Consider the following 17,814-nt stretch of genomic DNA (forward strand, 5'->3'; position numbering starts at 1 on the left):
TGGTTAGCAGCCAAGTATGTTGACCATTTGTACCACCCCAGGATTCTGCTATTACTGTGCTATTAATGTCAACATTTCTGTCATGGTGACAGAGAAAGATATAGTCTAAAATTTCTAAATAAATAGATAAATGTGGGTATAATGCATTCTATTCTTTTTCTCTAAAGTACTTGCTAAATTATTGTAGGCCAATAATAGGTGTGTTTGACCCTGCCATTCCTTTTATAAAGAGTGGTATGTTTTGAATGTTGGTTGTTGTTGTTGTTAAGTGCCATTGAGTTGGTTCTGACTCATAGTGACCCTGTATAGGGTTTCCAAGGAGCAATTGGTGAGTTTGAACCACTGAACTTGTGGTTCAAACTGGCCTTTTGGTCCAGTCCTTTATCCCACAGCCCCACACCGGACTCTTGAATGTTGGTTAGCATGTGATTTATAAAAAAGATATCATGGCTTTAAAATGTTGAGATTTTCTTCACTATTGATTGTCATTTGCACTTTAGCATTCTGCCTGACTCATCCTGAAGTTATTTTCTTCCACTGAGCAAATAGATTGTTGTTGTTAGCTGTCATCGAATGGGTTCAACTAGGGTTTCTGAGGCTGTAAATCTATAGGAGCAGAAGCCTCATCTTTCTCCCACAGAGCAGCTGGTGAATTTGAACTGCCAACCTTGTGGTTAGCAGTTCAGTGCTTATCCTACAATGCCACCACAGTTCCTTGAAGGAATGGACTAGAAGCCCGTAAGTTTTCCTGGAGCAGAAATCTCTTATCCCTTAAGCTTAGAGCTTATTAAGAAATTAGATTCAAGAGTTTGGGGAATCAGAAAAACAAGTGTTTTATTTTTCCAACAGAATAAACAAATATAAAGAGAATTTGTTTAAAATTTGACTTTCAAAGGCTTCTTCAGTGACACCATGAGCACTTAAGGAAAAAAGGTCTTGTTTTGTAATTCATCACCAGGGCCTAACAGTGCCTGGCTCTTAATAGGTACTCAGACTTGTCTTGAACTGAATGAACTTGAGCCACATTAACCATTGGGAAGCTAAATGCCGAGACTAATTTAAAAATCTTAGTTGCTTTACCCTGTGGTTCAGTGTTCAGCCAAGCAATAGGTAGGTGTATTGGGGAGACAGCACCACTAGTGAGGTACATACACCATAGAATAATCAACCATTTGAGATCATCGGGTAGCACTTTCCTAAGGACAAAGTTCAGAAGAGTTAGAAAAGAAGAAGGATAGAAACAAGAAACACAGGAAGGAAGTGGGATAAGTGATGTTATTACATTGAGGGGATTGCAATCATCAAGATGAAACAAAGTATGTGATTTGTTGGATATAAAAGTGATGATCTCTATAAACCTTCACTCAATCACAATAAAAAGTTTTTTTAAAAAAAATCTTAGGTGCTTCAGCATTATTTGTCCAGTATCAAGCCATTTTGCACTGTAATTTTAATTTTTACATATTTCTCCAAAATGAAGGTATCATACAGACTCTTGTTTTTCTTAGTTGTCAATTCCAACTCACAGTGACCCCATGTGTGCAGAGTAGAACTGCTCCAGAGGTTTTCAAGACTGGGACTTTGTGGAACTAGATAGCAGGCCTGCCTTCCTAGGCACCCTTTGATGGATCATAGAGATTACATATTTTAAATCCATAGTGGGGATTCTCTCTTTTGAGTACCTCCTCTGTGCCAGTCACAGTGCCAGCTGCTTTACCCTGGTCTCACTTAAACCTCACAACAACTCTTGAGATACAAAAAATTTTAAAGACCATTTTATAAGGAAAAAAATAGATTCAGAACTAGCGAATTCCATAATTGATATTTTAATTTGAATCTTTGTAACTACAAATCCTGCCCTTTTTCTACTAAAATCATATAATAAACATAGTTATTAAGCATCTATTTATCATACTCAGAGCTCATCTGGAAAATATTAGGAAACTAATAATTTTAGCATAACCAAAGAAAAGCTTCTAAGGCAGTTGCCATCCAGTAGATTCCAAGAATATTCAAATTATGTTTTCATTCTCTGATAAAAGAATAAAGGATCTATGTTTATCTGGAGAATCTCATTATTTTCTTGGCATTTAATCAAAGGAGGTAGTTCTTGTTGTTGTTAAGTGCCTTCGAGTCGGTTCCGACCCATAGTGACCCTGTACAGAGTTTCCGAGGGTGTAAATCCTTATGGGAGCAGAAAGCCTCATCTTTCTCCCGTGGAGCAGCTGGTAGTTTCGAACTGCTGGCTTTGCAGTATGCAGCCCAATTCGTAACCACTATGCTGCCAGAGCTCCTTAGTTCTCATAGGGGTCTCTATATAAGGGATATACAAAAATGTAATAAATTTAACATTTCTAGTCATTCTTTTCATTAGCATTCCAATTAATGTATCAATACTTCTAAATGAGACCTGGTGATGCAGTGGTTAAAGCACTCAGCTGCTAACCAAAAGATCTGTGGCTCAAAAAATGTATCACTCAGCTTCTGTAAAGATCACATTCTTGGAAACTATACTCTGTCCCATACTCTGTCAGAATTGACTCAGCAGCAATAGGAATGGAGATGCCTCTTAATAAAGTGATTATTTAGAAAATAGAATAATACTACATACTTCGTATGTTCACTCATTCAAAATTTTCAAAACTAAAATCTCAAACATGTCAAGTGAACCCTTTGGGAATACTGCATTACAGTTGATTCATTATTCAAATTATACTCTGAAACATAGGTATATGCAGGGGCTTCAAAAAGTTCATGGAAAAATAGAACTGAAAGGTAATAGAATTTTTTCATAAACTTTTTGAAGCCCCCTCATATTTCCTCTGTAATTAAAAAGGATCTGTACTCTGGAAATGCCCAATAGGAAAGGTAATGTTGGTAATCAGACTATACCTTTAACAAGGATGGGGCATTGTAGGATCAGCACTGGACTACAAACCACAAGGTCAGCTGTTCAACGCACTAGTGCTCCTCAGAAACACTATACAAGATCGCTGTGAATCGGAAACAACTCAATATGCTAGTAGAGGAGTATGGTGGCTGTGTAGGATAAGTGCAGGACCGTGAACCACAAAGCCCACTAGCTGCTGCACGGGAGAAAGTTGAGACTTTCTGCTACTGCAAAGATTTAAAAGCCTCAGAAACCCTGTACAGGGTCATTATGAGTCAGAATCAACTCGAAGGCACTTAATAACAACAATATGCTAGGAGATGGAGGGTTAACTAAGATGAACACAGGCCCTATAATCTAGCAAAGAATACAGACTTTAAACAAGTGATTACAAGTCTGATAAAGTATTTTAAACAGAAGAATACCATGTACAGTATGAATATATAAAATGGGATGCTAATGTGGTCTGGGATTTTTTTGGAAAGACCCTTTGCAAAGAAATTATGTTTAAGGTAGAAAAGTCAGCATTAATAGGTTACATCAATCATCAGAGGCTGGTGATTAGGAATGCATGCTATAGTTAATAGACTTGGCATACTGTGTAAATTCACTGTGGTTGAGAAGCAGGCAGAGAGAAAGCAGGTAATTTGGGGATTTTTTTTTTTTTCCAGGGAGTGGGAGCACTGACAAAAAGATCAAGGGGGATGTAGTTTAGGATGTTGGCAGGAGTGGATTACCCATTAAGCAAGGTACATTTGCGTTTACTCGTGTTTACTTACTAATCTGTAATAAACACTTTCGCTTTTTTTTTTTTTTTTTAACCACATCAAAGATTCTGCTTTTAGGTGTAGCTGGGATCTGTCTCTCTCCTAATTACACAGCACCTTCTTACAGAATCAAAGCTGCTTTTCAAATTGTCAACCCCTGCCAGGGTCAGAGTACCCAGTAAGCAAGGTAAGCACAGTTTGCTTTTGCTTATTTACTAATCTGTAGTGAATAGTTTCACATGTCAGTTTCACATGGTTTTTACCACATCTCTGTGGAGAAGCTCATGTGAAATTACCCACTACAGATTAGTAAGTAAGCACAAGTATGCTTATTGGGTAATCAACTATGCTTACCTCATTTATTGGATAATCAACCCCTGAACTGGTTGATTTCAGTTAATGATATGATAAGGCATTTACCAGATGCCAAAACCATCAGCAAATGGGAAGAGATCACTTGAGAGGTTTGGAGGTAGTAAAGTTGAATGGCTTGGGATTCAAGAAAATAGAGCTTTTACTGGAGAGTTTTGCTAGAGGGTCCTGGAAATGCTAATAAAGAGCAAGAATGCCCTCCAGAACTAGTACCTCTGGGTATATAGGATGTGAGACTGGAAAATAGGAGCGTCGTGGGGAAGTGAGTAAATGCTAGTGAAGAAATGAGTGACTAGTGATGTTGGGCCGCTAGGTCAGCTTGGACCACAAGGTCAGTGGCTCAAACTCACCAGCCACTCCTTGGAAACCCTATACACGGTCACTATGAGTCAGAACCAACTCGACAGCATGACAACAACAATAACAAAGTGATGCTGTTGGGATACAAGGTTAATCCTTGGTGTTTAAAATATTTAGAGTGTTCACTCACATGGAAGTGTTCACCTATATTAGAAAAAATGTAGGTCTAACGAGTCCTTGTAGAATCTAAGGCCTATTCCAACACCTGACTATATCATCTCCTAGTCTATAATCATTACTGCTGCAAAATTAGCAACAAACTTTTCCAGCACAAGCCTACTAAGATGATAACTACATGGATGAGAATCAGCAGACAGCCAATTCCTATAGGGCAGAGATCTCCATCATTTCTGACACCAGCTGCCCATATGGCATGCTCTCTCTTAGTCCTTAGCTACCTGAGCCAGGCCAGAGCTCACAACCTAAAAAGACACCATTCTTGGGTTTGCTACTTTGATGGAGCAGTTCTTAGAATTCACAGGAGATAGCGTGGCACTGTGGATTAATGCGATAGTTGGTTCAAGCTCATCAACTTCTCTTTGGAAACCCTATACAGGGTCACTATGGGTCAGAATCAACTCGATGGAACTTAGCAACAACAACATTATACTTATTACTGGTTTTATTAAGGAGCTCTGGTAGTGTAATGTGTTACAAGTTGGGCTTCTAATTGCAAGGTCAGCAGTTCAAGTCTATCAGCCACTCTTCAGAACAAAGATGAGTCTTTCTTCTATGGTAAGGATTTACAGCCTCAGAAACCCTGTACAACAGGGATTGTTGTAAAGTGTCATCGAGTGAGTTCTCATAGTGACCCTATATAGGTTTTCCAAGGAGCAGTTGGTGAGTTTGAAATGCTGACCTCATGGTCCAGTGCTTATCCTACAGCATCACACCAGGACTCAACAGGGGTGGGAACCCTTTTTTTTTTTTTTTTTTTTTTTCTTTTTTTGCCCAGGGCCATTTGGATATTTATAACAACATTCATGGGCCATACAAAATTAACTTAAAACTTAGCCTACTACATATTTGGTCAACCATTTAATTAACTCTTCCCTAATGTGATGGAACCGTGGTTGCCTTGGCAGGGCCAGACCAAAATGGTTTCAAACTTTGTACAGGGTAGCTATGAGTCTGAACCAGTTGATGGCACTTAATAACAACAACAGCATACGGCCTGTGGGCCAGACATTCCCCACCCACTATACTGGGTCATTAGAGTCAGAATCGACTCTGCAGCACACAACCATCACCACCACCCTGGTTTTATGATAATTGTTGTTGTCATGAAGTGCCATCAGGTCAGTTCCAACTCATAGCATCCCTGCATAGGGTTTCATAGGAGCTACTAGTGAGCTTGAACTGCTGACCTTGTGGTTCAAACCAACTTTGCCATCCAGTACATTAACCCACAGCACCACACCAGAGCTCTGGTAGCATAGTGGTTCATTATAGTTGTTGTGCCATAGTTTAAGTGCCATAGAGTCCATTCTCACCCACAATGACCCTGTATAGGGTTTCCGAGGAGCAGCTGGTGAGCTTGAACCACCAAGCTTGCAGTTCAGACAGCTTTGCAGTCTGGCACATTAACCCATCACACCACACCAGGACTCCGGTTCATTATAGTAAAAGGATATAAATCCAAATCATCATAAGGAAAAGATGCATGAAGGAGGACGGTTCCTAAGGTGTAGCTGCTGTGGCTGAGAGACACTGCATCTGCCCTTTGCCCATCAGGAAGTTATCAGAGCCTTAGGGATCCAGGTTTTTATTGGCCAGTCCTGTTGTTATTGTTGTTACATGCTGTCACCAGCCGCTGCTTAGATATACCCTATATTGGGTATCCAAGAAGCCGTTGGTGAATTTGAGTCGCCAACTTTGTGGTTCGTACTGACCTTGCAGTCCAGTGCGTTATCCCACAGCGCAACACAAGGACTTTGTGATAGACAAAATCATGCCTCCTGAGGCTAGTTGACATTCCCCTCCTGAGTGAATCTTTTCTGCTCTAGCCATCCCCTCACTAACACAAATCATCTTGTGTGGTCTGGAAATCCAAACAAAGGCACTCAATTACTCCAAGGGTTATTTCATATAAACCAAGAGCAAAGACCACCTTACTCTGAATAAAGCTGGGTCCTGTACCCCACACTTACCATACAGAAAAGGAAGACAAGTAGATTCATTCTCTCTGTTCTTTTGTGTCTAATACAATTAAAGATATAAACTCAAAAAACAAAAAATACCTTTGCACATCTATTAGCCACTTGCCCTTGAGTTGATTGATTCATGTGTGTCAGAGTAGAACTCACCTCCATAAGATTTTCAGTGGCTGATTTTCCAGAAGTAAATCATCAGACCTTTCTTCTGATACACTTAAAATAGGCTCAAACCCCAATCTTTTGGTTAGCAGCTGAATGATTTAACTGTTGGCACCACTCAGGGACTTCACACATCTATTTGTAGTGGTTATGTGCCGTGGAGTCGGTTCCGACTCATAGCAACCCTGTACAGGGTTTCCGAGGCTGTAAATCTTTACGGGAGCAGAAAGCCTCCTCTTTCTCCTGCAGAACAGCTGATAGTTTCGAACTGCTGACCTTGCAGTTCACAGCCCAATTCGTAACCACTAGCTACCAGAGCTCCTTCACACATCTATTAGAATGACTAAAATTCAAAACACTGGCAATACCAACTACTGACAAGGATGTGGAGAAACAGGAAATCTCATTCACACCTATTGTGAATTTAGAATGGTACCTACACTTTGAAAGACATTCTGACAGTTTCTTTTAAAGCTAAGCATAACTTTACCATACAATACAGCAATTATGCTGCTACATATTCACTTATAGAGGTGAAATTCTATGTGCACATAAAAACCCACATGCAAATAATGTATTCATAATTTGTTCTTTATTCATAATTGCCAAACATTGGAAGCAACCAAAGTGTCCTTCAATTGGTGAATTATTAAACTGTTTCACTCATACAATGAAATATTAAAAGCAATGAGCTATTGAGTCATAAAGAGACATGGAGGAACTCTAAATACATGTTGCTAAGTGAAAGAAAACAATCTGGAAAAACTACACTTTATATGGTTCCAACTGTATAACATTGTGACAACAGCAAAATTTTAAAGACAGTAAAAAGATTAGGGATAGAAGGGGGAAGGGATTAAACTATTCTATATGATACTATAATGATAGACACATAACATGCATTTGTCAAAATCCATAGGATTGTAGAGCATAAATTGTGAACTATAGACTTCAGTTAATAATAATATAATATTGGTTTGGAGTGCTGGTATTGTGCTGAACTGCTTAACACAAGGTTGACGGTTCAAACCCATAAACCACTCCTCAGAAACTATACAGGGTCACTATGAGTCTAAATTGACTCACAGGCACTTAACAGTATTGGTTTATCAATTGTAACAAATGTACCAGGGATGCAAGATGCTAGTAATAGGAGAAAGAATATGCCCGAGAGAGGGGACAGTATATGGAAACTACTTTCTGCAAGATTTTTCTGTAAACATAAAATTGCTATAAAAAATAAATTCTATTAAAAATATTCTTTAACGTCAGAAAGTGAAAAATGGGGGAGCCTTTCAATCAATTCCAAAATTATACAAAGATTTGCTAATCTGAAGTCTTTATAAACAACCAGGTTCAGCAGAGACAACAACAAATTAAAATCCATTTTCTACTTCCTTCCCATTATTTTTCCAATACAAATTTCACTGTACAAAAACATGTTTATTCTCAACCTTCTCTTTTAAGACTCAGAGAATGAAGCAGTCTTTCCTCTGTTTCTGGCTGATTCCTCTATGTGTCTAGAACCCATGCCCTCCCAACAACTTCAGACAACTCTGCTCCATCAGTTGCCTTCTCTTTAATAATTTTGTAACAACCTCTATTTCTCTTTAATTGTATCAATTGCTGTCATCAACCCTGCAATATGAGCAATGCAACTCCAGTAACTCCTTGACTGGAACCAGTTTTCTCCTGCTGTTAACCATTTACCTTTCTATCTCATCCAAGCTTCCTTACTACGTTGTTTGGCAGAGTTTGTAGTGAGGATAAGACATGAATTAGCTTAGCCATTTTCTTATTCACCTGTATTTGCATTAGTAGTATTATCTTTGCTCTGAATTTTGCAAGAATATATTTTAGTCATATAAAAAGCATAGAAAAGTACTTAATAAGCATCCTTGTACTTCCCATATACCTTAAGTAGTAAAGCATGTGATAAAGCCCTACAAAAGTCTTTTTCAGCTACTTTCCTGTTCTATGAGGAATCATTTAGCTGCTACAGGATATCCATAATCCACTTATCAGGCACTCATAAATTTTAGTACATTTCATGAAGCTGTTGCTATTAAGTGCCATCGAGTTGGTTCGGACTCATGGTGACCCTATATAGGGTTTCCAAGGAGAAGCTGGTGGGTTTGAACTGCTGACCTTGTGGTTTGCAGTCCAGTGCTGATGCTACAGCACCACACCAGGAAGATAAAGAGCAGTAATGAATGAGGATTCCACTGCCAGCCTCTCTCACTCTGGAACCTCTACTCTTACCTCAAGATAACTTTATTTACTGCATGCAATACAGGGCCACCTGCCTTATAAACCATATTTGCACAAGTATTACTGTTGTTGGAGTCCTTCTGACTTAAGAGCGACCTTGCAGTCCAGTGCTTATCCTACAACTCCACAACAGAAGTAAAGTATTGTGGTGGTAGTGGTGAACCATGGAGTCAATTCCGACTCATGGCGACCATGTAACAACCCTGCATAGGGTTTCTGAGGCTGTAAATCTTTACAGAAGCAGAATGCCTTATCTTTCTCCCATGGAACAGCTAGTAGTTTCAAACTGCTGAACTTGAGGTTAGCAGCCCAACTTGTAACCACTATGCTACCAGAGCTCCTTAGAGTAAAGTATTGTTGTTGTTAAGTGCCCTCTAGTCAATTCCGACCCATACCGACCCTGTATAGGGCTTCCAAGGAGTGACTGGTGAGCTTGGACCGCGGACCTTGTGATTCAAATGACTTTGCAGTCTGGTGCATTAACCCACAGCGGCACACCAGGACTCCAGAGTAAAGTATTGTTGTTGTTGTTATTGTGAAGTGCCGTTGAGTTGATTCTGACCCATAGCGACCCTGTATAGGGTTTCCAAGGAGCCAATGGTGAGTTTGAACCACTGACCTTGCAGTTCAAAGGGCTTTGCAGTCTGGCGCATTAACCCACAATTGTAACATGTTCTTCCTGCATATCAATAGGTTATCTTACATATCCCCCTGGCACTTCTAAACTAAAACTCCTCAGAAGCAAGAACTTAACACATGATTATAATGTGCCAAAAACAGTGCATACTGTTGTTGTTAAGTGCCATTGTATAGGTTCTGACTGATAGTGACCCTGTATAGGGTTTCCAAGGAGCGGCTGGTGGATTTGAACTGCCAACCTTATGGTTAGCAGTCCAGTGCTTACCAAATGAATGAAATGTAGAGAGTTTTCTCTGATGTTTGAAAATAATTTTACAGTGAATATATGTGATCTCTTTAATTTGTATAATTTTTTTATATTGTGTTGGCATTTGTTTAAGATTCTGCTGTTACAAGAAGAAAACAAATTGTTGAAAATAAACAGAAAGGTCTATTAGATCAGAAAAGACAAAATACTGGATATCTAGGACAGACGTACAGTGAGAAAATGCATGTAAGTACTATGTTAAAATTCTCTTATTTATTAGTGAACAATTGCCTGGAAAGCAGAATGTTCTTCAAGGAAAAACTGTGCTGTAAATGATAAGGAAAGTTTTAACCAACTTTAAGAAATTATCATTATGATGTTTTTTATTTGCTTTTTTAATCAAATCTTCTGGGAAAAAGTTGTCATTCACAACAGAATTTAACCGGTTTTTAAGTATACGTTTGGAAAAAACTTCAAGAAAGGACCGACAGTAGACTAGAACTGTGACTAGATGGAGTATGTGTGCTAATCATAAAGACTAATGTAGTCCCATTAATTGAATATCTTATTGGGATTTAAGCTTCCTGGAAGACATGGCATAAATCAAAGTAGAATAAGTTATATCATTTTAAAGGAATATTTATAATGATGATATTTTTTGTGGTAAATTATTTTAAAAGACAGTTCCCACTTAGATGTTACATAAAGGACTCTGTCTTTAATAAAAGTTGTTGTTAAGTGCAGTTGAGTTGGTTCTGGCCCATAGCAACCCTGTATAGGGTTTCTGAGCAGTGGCTGGTGAGCTTGAACCACCGACCATGCAGTTCAAACCAACTTTGCAGTCCATGCATTAACCCACAGCACTAGACCAGTACAGTGTTTTTAATGATGGTACAATGACAGGTGAATAAAGAGTTTCATCTGGCTGTGTGGAAACAGGGATTGTCAATAAAATCCAGAAGTATAATAACATAAATTAGAAAATCAGTGGCAGTAATTCAGTAATTGTTGATATAACTGCATACATAGCTTAACTATAAATCAACCGTAATCAAAGCTATTTGAGAAGCAGTCCTAGAACCTCAGTGGCAAAAGCTATTTTGTAGAGATCTAACTTGATCCGAGATTGAATTTAGAATACTAAAAAATGGATGGAAGTGTGAATAGTACTTCACTTGGAGCTTCCACTTTAAATACCATGTCTTCTGATTTTCTGAAAAATAGAACTGGAATAGGGTGCTGCAACAAAATGAAGCAAACATCCCTCCCACCACATTCTCTACTCAACTGAATTCAATAACTCTGCAAATGGACACTCAAAATTCAGACACCATATTCACAGTTGTGAGGTTTATTACAGAAGTTAACAGGTTACATTTCAGGGTCAGAAATTCTCAGGCTCTTAGCCACTGGGTACTAGAGCTGAGAGTGAACCATCCAACTAATATGAAGTGGGGGGGGGGAGATGCACAAGAATGCCCAATCTTGAAGGTCATACACATTTGACCTAGCTTCAGTGGCTGGATGATCAGAACTCGACTAAAGAAGATAAAGTCGTTTGATACAGGACACAAGTGTAATTTACTATAATTTGATCAACCTGACTTTTACTTATAGATGTAGTAGCTCAAAATACCAACTGTGAGGGAAGGAGTCTTCAAATCAAGGATCAAGCCTATCCCCTCACTACATAGGGTTGATAGGGACAGGCAACATAGACATTATCTACCTAAAATGGTAGACTATAAAGGCATAAAGTGGCTGGCTTACAAGTTTTCAAGAGGGAGTTTAGTTTCAGAGCAAGTAGGGGAATTGTTTTCATCTTGTCTAGATGGGTCTGGTGAAAGGAGATGGGGATAAGATTCTTTTGATTCAATAGTGATTAATGGTTATCATGACTAATTGTGATTGATTGTCACAAGTGTAAAGATAGAAGTTGCATGACAAAAAGGGGGGAGTATTTAATCTTACATTCCAGGAACAGAGGACCCTAGGACCAACAAGAGGAAAAAGCATGAGCAGAACATGGGATCCTAACTAGAAAAGCAGCAGCACCAGAGATGGAGGCAGAAGTGATGGCATGGAGTGATAGAGCAGCTGAGGACTCTGACTCATGGAAAGAGAAAGGCTGACGGGCAGTGGACTGGTTTGCAAAATGTGCCCTTTGATTGTTTAAGTGATTATATATTCCTGCGTGTTTTTGTGTACATCAAAAAAAAAAAAAAGACGGAATGGAGACAAATACTGTTAACTGATGGCGCATGGTGGAGATTGTAATCATTACAATGAAACAAGATACTATTGGTTGAGTGCAAAACTGATGTTCTGCCATGTAAACTATCACTCAGTTCATAATAAAAGCTTTTAAAAACAAACAAACAAAACAAGAAATGCTCAGGGCACAGTTGTTTGGGTCAGGACAGCCTCTCCTCAGCCTTGCCCACTCTCTCTGTCAGGTCAAAGTTACTAAACTCTTTTAAGGTCGCTGATAAATGCCACAGGGCACACTACTCTATCATCAACCTCATCCTGAAAGCACTTGGCTCTAGCTCCAACATCACCAATCAAGTACCTTGAGGCCTCCCATTCTAAAGCAAGCCTCCTGTCTAAAGTCACTCATCTTTATTTGTTCTCTGGGACTGTGATGCCCACCACTATTGTCTCATGCTCTGACTCATAGTTCTATTGATGCTGCTCCTCCCACACTCCTTTTCTTCTCCTCCAGTGCCACAGCTTTCTGTCCCTGAGTCAAGGAGATTCAATGCACAGGTATCTCATGGTTCAAAAGACGTGCTCCACTCCTTGCATTTCTTTGATAGTAGTGAGAATCAGCCACACACACACACTTCTGAGATGGCTCATTTTAAACTCAGCAGGATGGTGATACTGACCAACCCCCCTCATTAGATTTCCAAGCATTTACAATCATAGTCTGATTAACAGTCACTCACAAGTAAATAATATAATCCATCAGCATCTCTACCCACCCCCTGTTTGTTTGGTGAGAGTTTACAATATGGCTAGAAGAAAGGAGCTCTGGTTGTATAGTGGGTTATGAGTTGGGCTGTTAACCACTAGATCAGCAGTTCGAATCTACCAGCTACTCTGTGAGAGAAAGATGAGGCATTCTGAGCCTTTAAAGATTTACAGCCTCAGAAACCCTATACAGTGTCACTTGAGTTGGAAATGACTTCTCAGCACAAAATTACCACCACCATGGCTAGAATGTTGTTGTTGTTGTTATGTGCCATGGAGTTGATTCCAACTCATAGGGACCCTGTAAATCTTTATGGGAGCAGAAAGCCTCATCTTTCTCCTGTGGAACAGCTGGTAGTTTTGAACTACTGACTTTGTGGTTTGCAGCCCAATTCATAACCACTATGCTACCAAAGCTCCTTATGGCTAGAACAGACATTAAATAATTCATTATAACACAGGTGCCTTATGTAGAATTTTGTATTTCAAGTAATAGAATTATATTATTTACATATATATAGGAACAACTGGTTTTTGTAGAGATAAGGATGTTAATATGGAGAACAATCAAGCTAATGTTGATTAGGTTGTCTAATCACTAAATCTGATGATTATGATCAGCAAAACAAAGGTCATTTAGTTGGGGGAGAAGTGGAAGAACAAGAGAGATAGGTGAACACAGACAGGTTTGCATGAGCTATATGGGACAGAAATAAAAAGTGATGCATGCACAACCTTGGAACAACAGGGCTCTGTGATACAGGGATCTAGGCATAGTCTGAAGAGGGGACATCATACAAAGATACTTGACTGTCTTATGAATATTGGCTTCCCATGCCTACTATTGTAAAATAGACACTTGAACGGGATAGAAAAGAATATCAGGAAACATGATTCCAGAAAGTTTGTAAAGCCCATCTTCAGCCTATAACTGATTGGAATACTTAAAAGGAGTTCTAGAACTTGCCTAGTGAAATAGGCCTCTTGCGGAGCCTTTGCAGTGTATAGGACCTTAGGTGGAATCCTGAGCCCCATCCAGAAGCTTCTGAGGTGTAACATTCCCACTAGAAAGGACAAGCAGACCAGCCTGGAACAGTTAGAGTGACAGAAGATAAAGATCATCAGGAAAAACCCAAAACAAAAATGGCAGTACATCAGTAAGCAAGCAATCAGTAGGCAAGCAATCAAGTCACTGCAGGACAAAACCCCCTCTAAGACTGAAACTCAAAGGGAATGCATAAGCAGGCATATAAGCTTGCTGACAACCACATTGGTCTACTAGTGAGTGGAAGAGGGGGAAGGCAGCAATGAAGAAATGGGCTGAGTTCAATCATGTTCCATAGACTCCCATTGACCTGGAGATAAGAAAGAGAAGTGGAAGGGCTGGTTGGTCTAAAGTGTGGTAAGACCCGAGGACACCTGAGCCCATGGACAAGGACATAGCCACAGAGGCTAGAGGTGAAAGTGAAGCATCCAGCTGATATGAAGTGAGGGGGGATGCACAAGAACACCCAAAGTTGCACATAGTACCCATTTGACCTAGCCTCGATGGCGTGATAATCAGAACTTGACTACAGAAAGATTAAAAAAAAATTAATAATAAAAGTTTTTGATAGAGGAAACTAGTGTAAATTGCTACAACTTGATGATCTTGCCCTATGCTCAGGGAGGTAGTAACTAAATACCATCAGAGAAGGAAGGAGTCTTCACATCAAATATCAATCCTATCCCCTCTGTATACAGGGTAGATAGGGATGGGCAACTAGCCATTGACAACCTAAAATGAGGTGGGAATAAAGGCACAAAGTGACTGACTTACAAGTTTTCAAGAGGAAATTTAGTTTAAGATTATGTGGGGGAAGATAGAGTCACCACTGAATAGTTTTCATCTTGTCTAGATGGGTCTGGTAAAAAGAGTTGGGGATAAGATTCTTACGATTCAATAGTGAGTAATTGTTATCATGACTAATTGCAACTGTCACAACTGTAAAGATAGAAGTTTTGTAACAAAAATGGAGGAGTAGTTAATCTTACAGTCCAGAAACAGAGAACCCTAGAACCATCAAGGGAGAGGAGCACAAGCAGAATGCAAGACCTTATCCAGAGAAGCACCGACACCAGAAGTGCAAGCAGAGATAGGGACATAGAGAGAGGGAGCAGCTGAGAACTCTAGATTCATGGAAAGAGAGGGATTGAGAGCTGGCGGCTAGGAGGCAGACTTGGAGAATGTTCCCTTTGGTGGTATAAATTATTATATATGCCTGAGGGTTTAAAAAAAAAATGAATAGAGAAAAATACTGTTAACAGATGGTATATGGAGGGGATTATAACCATTGTAATGAAACAAGGTGTATGATTTGTTGAAAGTATAACTGATAATCTGCCCTGTAAACGTTCACTCAACTCACAATAAAAACTTTTTTAAAAAGTCATTTAGTTATTTATGCAAATAAAATTAGTCCCGTTACCAATATATTCTTATTATTTAATAGCAGACATAATACTTAATTGTTGTTAGGTGGTGTCAAGTTGGTTCATAGCGACTCTTATGTACAACTCAATGAAACATTGCCTGATCTTGCACCATTGCTCTTTGAGCCCATTGTTGAAGCCACTGTGTCAGTCCAGCTCACTGAGGGCATTCCTCTTTTTCACTGACCCTCTACTTTCCTAAACATGGTATCCTTCTTCAGGGGCTGGTCCCTCCTGATTATGTTTCCAAAGTGTATGAGATGAAGTCTCATCATCCTTGCTTCTAAGGAGTATTTTGACTATACATCTTCCAAGATAGATTTGTTCGTTCTTCTGGCAGTCCATGGTATAAGCAATAGTTTTCAAAACCACAGTTTTTCTTCCATCTTCCTTATTCATTCTCCTGCTTTCACATGCATATGAGGTAATAAAAATTACTAGGTGTTGGGTCAGACAAAACTTAGTCCTCAAAGTGACATCTTTGCTTTTTAACACTTTAAAGTTTAAATGTTTTACAGTACAGATTTGCCCAATACAATATGTCATTTGATTTCTTGACTGCTGCTTCCATGAGCATTGATTGTAGATCCAAGTAAAATTAAATCCTTGACAACGTCAGTATTTTCTTTATTGACCATGATGTTGCTTATTGTGGTTGTGAGGATTTTTGTTTTTAACTAGTTAAAACATAGATTCTTGGTTATAAGAACAATAATTTCTAATGAGTCCATTTTTTTAATTCCATATTGTTCCCATCAAATATCTCAGAATCTGTAAAAGGTTTTCATTTCTAGCCTTTATTTTTGCATTATTTTAATTAACATATTCTAAATTTAAGAGGACTGTGTAGTTATTATATTAAAGAAAATGAATGGACAAAAATTTAAATATTTGCTATTAGTTCCCTTTCTAATCCCTCTTTATTTTTCCAGGTCTAGTTCTATTCTTCTGTGTCATAGTCTTTTGCATTCTATCTTTCTGTCTGTATAGTCCATTTTTGTCCTTCTTTCCAGCAGTTGCCATTCCTCTTTCCAATACACATCTTTCACTTGTACTTCTTCCAAAGTTTTGTTAACCTTAGGGTAGATTAGTCTTCCTGAATCAAATCAAGTTTTGTATTTTAGACTTTCATCCCTATTGTTTTGTTTTATTTTTTGAATTCCAGAGCCTAAGCAAGGTTCCATTAACTATAGCAATGGCTCCTTGTCAGATTTTACTGGGGAATATATTTTATAATGATTTTTTCTTAATCTACCACTTGTATGTGGGTAGAATCTAATGAAAGGTATGAAAAAGCATAACCATATCACTGTGTGATATGGTTACAGTACAAGAGTTCTCAAATGTACAGTGGCAATCAGATAAAGCTATGAGAGCTATGGAAGGAGGGCCCTTGCAAAGACCTGCATCAGTTACTCATCAGATCTCACTAGAGCAAAGACTAAGTATAGGCATTGTCAGGCAGTTTTATCTGAGGAAACAGTTATTTCTTAAAATGGAACAGAATGGAGTTTTGTAAAGGAAGAAAGTAGATCATATCCAAAAAAGGAACGTCAGTATTTCCCAGGGAGTGAGAGATAGGTATGCTTATTGCCAAACTGCAGATTTTCCTTTTCCCTGTTCTATGCAGTATTGGGAGTTCTAGTGTGGTTCTGTGGTCTAATGCGTCAGACTGCAAAACCATTTGAACTGCAAGGTCAGAGGTTCAAGCTCACCAGCTGCTCCTTGGAAACCCTACGCAGGGTCACTATGGGTTGGAACCAACTCCATGGCACTTCACAACAACAACAATAAATGCAGTATTGAGGCAACCATTTATTTTCCAAGTCCTTGTCATCTATGATGTTTACCTATCCTTGTCTTTACTTATAATATCTAAGTAGTAGTAATTTACCTTTATCATTGCCTTAAGGCAATTTTTAATTTTTTTTTTTTTTTACTTTTCCTTTACTTAGCACTTTTGATTGTCAACTAACTGACTTTTCTACTTCCAAATATTCTAGAAAGCTCAACTTGAAAATGTTTATTAAAACATTAAAATATTCAGATACCATGGAAAGGCCATGTAAGTCATCATTTATGCTCCAAAAGAGAAAGTATACACATGGACAATGATGTCAAAATAGATAGATAGATAGATAGATAGATAGATAGATAGATAGATAGATAGATAGATAGATAATTTTTAATTTTTTTAAGTCAGTACATATATTATTAATTTCAAATACGGGTTTAAATTAAATTTCTATATCATGAATTATAAATATGTTCTGGTTCTAATTTTGTAGAATTTTGAGCAAAATCTCCAGTTAAATTCAAGTGACCCAAAACAAACTAGAAGGGGTGCTTCTAATATTGAAGAAGGTACGTTTTACTTTAATCTTTCCCTCTGTCTAAGCTTTATTTCCAGGGGTTGCTGTTTTTTTCTTGTATCTGTTTTCCCATGTACTTTTATGTATTATATGACTGTTAAACCACCTTAAGAATATGAACTCTGCTCACCAC

At 38.5% G+C, this 17,814-nt stretch overlaps 1 protein-coding gene across 1 annotated transcript in view; it reads left to right on the forward strand.

The window, feature by feature from the left end:
- The window catches only part of KIAA1377 (KIAA1377 ortholog), a 99,115-nt gene that overhangs the window by 67,559 nt on the left and 13,742 nt on the right, over positions 1–17,814 (forward strand). The window contains exons 7-8 of the mRNA XM_006833949.1: positions 9,995–10,107; positions 17,598–17,673. Coding sequence (XP_006834012.1) covers positions 9,995–10,107; positions 17,598–17,673 — 189 coding nt within the window. The remainder of the gene's footprint in view (positions 1–9,994; positions 10,108–17,597; positions 17,674–17,814) is intronic.

Source organism: Chrysochloris asiatica, unplaced genomic scaffold, assembly GCF_000296735.1.
Source record: "Chrysochloris asiatica unplaced genomic scaffold, ChrAsi1.0 scaffold00008, whole genome shotgun sequence".
In the NCBI taxonomy this organism is placed as follows: Eukaryota; Metazoa; Chordata; class Mammalia; order Afrosoricida; family Chrysochloridae; genus Chrysochloris; species Chrysochloris asiatica.